The following is a 6,000-nucleotide window of genomic DNA, read 5'->3' as shown; positions in this document are numbered from 1 at the left end:
AACAATCTTTGGATTTTCTTCCTAACATCTTAATGCACTGTCACTAATTAATAATAAGAAAATATTAAAGCTAATTTATGTAAAGTGTTTTAATAATAAGAACAATATTAAAGCTAATTTATATAACACCGAAAAAACCAAAAGAAAACAAGAAAAACACTCTCAACCTAACCTCAACCCAATTAAAAATTAACGGAAAATGAAAGTGGTAACATCATAAACAGTAATCCCAACTGGAAGGACCATACCATCACTTCCTGCGTTATATATAGTCCTTGCAATTCATACCTCTGAACCAAGTGCTGGCCATACTGGTGTGCAGGAGCTGCTTTCCCAGCCTCGAAAGGCAGCTTTATCAATCACAACCCACCAAAAAACAAAACAAGAAGATAGGAAATCTACAAATAACAATGTAAAGGCTTTATCATCTGACTTGGAGGGGGCCATTTACAGTCAGAGATATGTTGATTAAAGCAGAGGTGTACAGAAAAATCCCAACTCTTTTGAAAATTAGTCTCGATGATGTCAGTTGCCAGACTAGCATTTTGACCTTGATGTTTATTCATTGTTTGATGCTATTAAATAAGACAACTTTAGGAAAGGCAAGATTTCTGATACTAGATGGCCTCTGATACAACAGCAAACAGACATTCTCTAATCTTTGCCGCCCTAATCTAATTCTTGACTAGATAAATTTTTATAAGGAAGAGCGAGAGTAATAAAAGAAAAAGAAGAAGATGTTAATGAAGTTACGACGTTAGAAAAGCATTTCGATGTTTACACTTTCCAAAAGACTCTCATTGGTGTCTCCCATTCAAACTCAGTTTTTTCTCTTATTTCAAGTTTTCAGACTTAATACCCGAATTCCAGCTCCACAACAACAAAAATAAATAAATAAAATAAAGGAAACACATAACTTTTTACTTTCTTCCCACTTTTCAACGTTTATCTGGGACATCTTTTGTCTCCGCATTTGCTCCATCATCCCACATTTAGGGGCTGCTCATGCTAAACTATTCGCTATATCAATTTTTCCCATAACCTACATTAACCGATCAGATAAGCTTGGTAGCCGCCGGAAAAAGTTCAAACTAGCCGGTGGCATCGGGTCCCTAAACATGGGGTGTCGTAAATAATAGAATCCCAAGGCCACTGCTACCATTTTTGGTGGAACCACATAGAGTATCAGTGTTATAGCCAAACACACCCCTATGAACAACTTCGTGGCCCTCGGGTCTCTCCAACTGACCAAAGCTTGAACCCGCTCCCCTTGGGTTGCTAAATCACCCAAAACTGTTTGGACCCGGGCTGCCAGCACCCGTAACCTGTCATAACGGGCCCTTATAATTTCAGGTGGTTTCATACTTGGTATTGTATCAAATTCCTCGTCCAATTCATCCAGGTCAACCGTTTCCGCTTGGGATAACCGGATATCCATGCCCGCAGGTATCTTCGGTCTGAATCTATAATACCAAACACCAATCAAAATCACATATAAAAACCCTGTTGGGACAACCAAATCCGGGTACCAAACAAGCACCAAATATAAAGCATGAACTAATACTGTTGTAACCGAGTTCCTCCATCTCCGAATATCATCCAACCATTTAGCCAACCCGACGGCCCATGCAAGAACCGCTACAATTCGAAACCAATTAGCTTTACTCTTCCTCATGCTCCATGTATGAGAATCCGCATCCAACATATACCTAACAACCTCCGGTCCCAATGGTGGCTCGGACCTTGCAAGCCACAAAGAAACCATTCTGGTAGCTGCTCCACGCAATGCCTCTTGTTGGGCTACCCCGAGTGGGCGAAGGTAGTGCATTTTAGGAAGTAATGGCTGGCCATAAGCCGCGCAAGTATCTGGCAACAAGCTTGGGCAAGCAAACCGAACCGCTAATTCAATCTCACCCATTTTCTTCAACCCGGTTCTTAATAAAACCAACAACGGATATGAATTCGCATACACCTTGTTGCTCTGCAACATAGATACTCGTATACGTATTTTTCCTATACGACAATCAGGTTTATCATCCGACATGTCACCAAACATGTGCCAATTGTCAAACACACCAATGGTGAGAACTGTGCAAGGATCATAGACCTGCCACGTATACTGCTCGTTCCAACGTGGATCAAAGCTATCTGGGATTGTTCTTGTGCGGACCCATTTTTTGCCAAATTTAGCCACACAATAAGCATCGGTCGAACCTTTGCCTCCACACTTGGTCTTCATGGGCAGCAACCCACGAGCTCCTAGAATCCCCAGCTCCAAAATCCCAATAGCTGGCTTCCATAGCTGCTTAGCCGGGGGTCTAAAATCACTGCACACGTGCGCCGCTTCATCGAGCACGTGATACCCTCCCTCCAAACAGAGACGTAAATGGATTCTCCCACGGTAGGACCCGCCATGAGCACCAACACCTCCTCCCCCAGTGTCCCCACCTCCTTCCAGTGCGAACCATTTGGATGCCACGTGGCGCTCATCAATCCGTTGCTCAATTGAGCTCACAGGAATTATGATGTGCCCGAGTAGTAGTGCTTCCTTGTTTGTACGGTCCTCCACTAACAGAATCAACGACTCTTCGAGTGGCTCGCCGGCGACAAAAATAAGGTCCTCGATCCATTGGAACGACGTACTATGATTGCTCATGGAGCCTCGCCTCGTTTTTGCTGATTGGAATCCTAATTGTGCCTTGACTCTGACCTCCGGTGCTGTTAACGGTGGCAGATTGGATGCCATGGGAAGATCCTGAGCTTCAATAACTGTCACTCTCAAATACCACAGCTTTGGGGACTGGTAAACCTTCGAGCGCGTGTGGGCGACGTAGGGCGCGTCTGAGCTCCCCGCTTCAGGAAACGCATCATCAGCTTGAGTCCCAATCCAAACAGAGAGCTGGATATCACCAGACACCCTACAGGAGTTCTGATCAGCAGCGGCGCCACTTTCCAATCGGTACCACTGAGGGGCAAGTGGACTGTCCGGCGGATCCCTCACCGGGACATCAGAGAGATCAAGACAAACTCCTCCGAGAAACTGCTCCGACTGCGAGTCCCAAACTGAAATCTCTAAAATGCCAGCATCGGAGGACTGTACGTCAGTCTTGTTACTATGGCCAAATGCAAAAACCTGGTGCCACTCAAACGAGCCTGGTGAGTCACCAGGTCGGTAACTCGCTGGTTTAGACCTCACAAAATGAGTTGAGGTCCTTAACTTGATAAAAGGACTCACGTTTTGCGATAAACCACGAGCCTTGACAATTCTGGTATACAAATACTGCATTGGTTCAACAAGATCATAAGGATGGACTCTCTCCGTCGGTTCAGATTTGAATCTGCCTGAAATTACTTTCGGAGTGAAATCTCCATTTGGCCTCCTCATTGTCTTCACTCTAATATTACCACTGGAGTCTCTCGTAGTCTGCATCATCCTCACCTCTGGATGGTAGTGAGTGTGTGTTTCCATAGAATGTAGAGGAGGAGCATTAAGGCCCGGTGGCGGCTCCTCTGGAAGCGGTCCTTGTGGTTGTTGTGGTGGTGGTGGTTCCGGATGTACATGCACCACTGGCGGTGGATACTCCTCGATAACCACAACTGAAGGCGAGTGAGTCCCATTCTGATGGTGTTGATGATGGTGGTGATAATCGTGGTAATTAAACTCTGCCTGTTCAGGGACTTGGAAAACCCTGACCTCTTCAACCATTGTGACTGCGGGAGACTTTTGGGGTTCTTGCTGTTGAGGCGGAGGTGCATCCTTCTCGGGGGGAGGTGGGGGTTGTTGCTGATTGTCTTCAAGTAACTCATCGTAATAGCAAATTCTTAGACCGATTTCACCTCTAATCCAGCTAAACACACTTTTCTTCTCTAGAGGGAAATAAACAATCCCTTCATCACCTCTTTTAGAAAACTGAGAGCCGTAGACTTTAACCCTCCCCAAGAAATGGTTTTTACGGCCACTGCCATTGCAGAATTTCTTGTCATTAAAGACCTCGATCTCCAGCTCTTCGAGCTCCATGTTGCTTGGGTCGGAAACGGTGAACTCGAAGGTTTCTTTCCATACTGGATTGAGGTCTCGGTATTTTGTGTTGGTTCGTTTTCTTTGACCGTCAAAGTCTGCAATGACATAGGCACTGGTGCTTCCCTGACCGTCTTTGGGGAGAAGATCACGTGCATCGACTACTTCTACTTGTACTTTCCGAACGGTTTTGGGTTGTTCGGTCATTTTTTTTTTTTTCCTTTTATTACTTCATGGGGAGTAATAAACCCAAAAAAGAGTCGTGGGGTTTTGATGGAAAAGTGAAGAAAAGAAAACGGGTTCTTCGTTTTGATCTGGATTTTGACAAGGAGAGAGAAGCAGGATGGATGACAGCAGATAGAGAGAAGAAAATGGGTGCTGCTTCTAGCAATGGATGTCTTTTTTATTCTTTCGAGGCGTTGCTTTTTGAATTTGTGTTACTTTTTCTGTTGCTTTTTTGAACTTGTGTTTCCTTTTGTTATTCTTGTTTTTTAATTTCTTGTTGCCGTATTATCAAGTTCTGCTTTGCTACAAGATCTTGAGAGGGAGACAGAGGGAGGAAGGGAGGGTAATGGGGATTTTTGGAATGAGATTCTTTATTTTACCATCTTTTGAAAGAAAGGGAATGGGATTCCATGAAGCTTTTTAACCTAAAAAGGGAACGAAATTCTATCCTTTCTCACGAAGAGTTTTGGGTTATTCTACGGTACAAATTTTCTGTATGCATACTGAATATTTTATATCCATCGAATATAATTATTATTATTATCATTAAATCATAAAGCCTCATGTTATTTTTTTTATTCACTATCCTGCTTTCCTTGTGATCCCCTGTTCTTTCCTCCTTCAAACCTCCCATGTCTATTCTTAGACGTTATTGATGTGTTCATTTGCAGACAGGACAAGCCAATGTTTCCAAGGTATCTCATTTTTCATTTTTTTCTTTCTTTTTTAATCTTTTGCTTTGGTATCTGATCTTGCTATTCTTATAAAGGTAGAGTTGATGGGAATCTGTCAAGTTTACATTTTCTGAAGTACCTGAATTTGATGTTTCTGTTCAAGTTTTGTGCTCATTTTGGAGGTCCCGTATCAACTGCTCCGGGACTGATTTTTACTCTTTTGAGAGTGCAAAGTGAGATCCTTCCTCCCTTGCTCTGTGTTTTGTGCGATTGTTAATGCATTTGTAAAATGTCTGGAGTTTGTGCAGTTTAGGCCGGAGGTCCTTCAGAAATGAAGTTAGATCTAAGAGAGTAGAGTAGCTAACCTCCCACCGTAATACAACTAGTTACCTCGGTGAAGTCATGTTGAAGTTTTTGTTAGAGATGCTTTTAGTTATGTTCGGCAACTGACTGAACCTGTGACTATTGAGATCTAATATATCCATTAAATGTCTGGTCTTTTAGTGTTGTTGCTGTTACTTTTTGCAGACAACAAGTTTTAAATTGTCTCTTTCTACATTGTCTATGATCTACTTTTCTCTGTAGATGTAAAACCCTGTTCAGTTGGGAAAATTCAACAGGATCATCTTGCCAAAGCATGTAGTGAAAAACCTTGAACGTTTTGGTGATATTTTGTTCTGTGCTTTTCTTCATTTGGTGTAATTGGCGAAGTGAATGAGTATATCCTGAAAACACAACGTATGTTAGCATCCATAAACATGCATTTCAAAGCCTTTACCAGTTCTATTCTCTCTCTGTCCAGATCTGCATTTACTTGGAGTGATGCAAATAATGCTAAAATATACATGTACATTAAGAAGTTATCCCTCCGGAGATTTGGGTTTGTAGAAGGTGGAATGTAACCTGGACGCTTCTTCATCTTCCTTTCCAATTTAAAAATTTTAATTATTAATAAGATTTAAAATATAATTTGTATTATTTTTTAATATAGATTTTTAAATAAAAACTTTTTAATTTTAAAATTTATACATATTCATACTATTTTTTATTTAATTTTTATCACATAAATAAAAATCATGAAAT

At 41.8% G+C, this 6,000-nt stretch overlaps 1 protein-coding gene across 1 annotated transcript; it reads right to left on the bottom strand.

Moving 5' to 3' along the window:
- Nucleotides 1-735: 735 nt before the first annotated feature.
- LOC105121952 (uncharacterized) lies at nucleotides 736-4,938 on the bottom strand. The gene has a single exon (XM_011020833.1). It carries the CDS (start codon nucleotides 4,223-4,225, stop codon nucleotides 1,043-1,045), a length of 3,183 nt encoding a protein of 1,060 aa, XP_011019135.1. The 5' UTR covers nucleotides 4,226-4,938; the 3' UTR covers nucleotides 736-1,042.
- Nucleotides 4,939-6,000: the final 1,062 nt, after the last annotated feature.

The sequence above is a fragment of the Populus euphratica genome, unplaced genomic scaffold (assembly GCF_000495115.2).
Source record: "Populus euphratica unplaced genomic scaffold, PopEup_1.0 scaffold46.1, whole genome shotgun sequence".
Classification (NCBI taxonomy): Eukaryota; Viridiplantae; Streptophyta; class Magnoliopsida; order Malpighiales; family Salicaceae; genus Populus; species Populus euphratica.
The sequence above is the reverse complement of the archived record's forward strand: the minus strand, read 5'-3'. Positions and strand labels throughout refer to the sequence as shown.

Excerpts from the sequence above, each read along its gene's own strand:
- LOC105121952 (XM_011020833.1), bottom strand. The coding sequence starts at position 4,225 with ATGACCGAACAACCCAAAACCGTTCGGAAAGTACAAGTAGAAGTAGTC.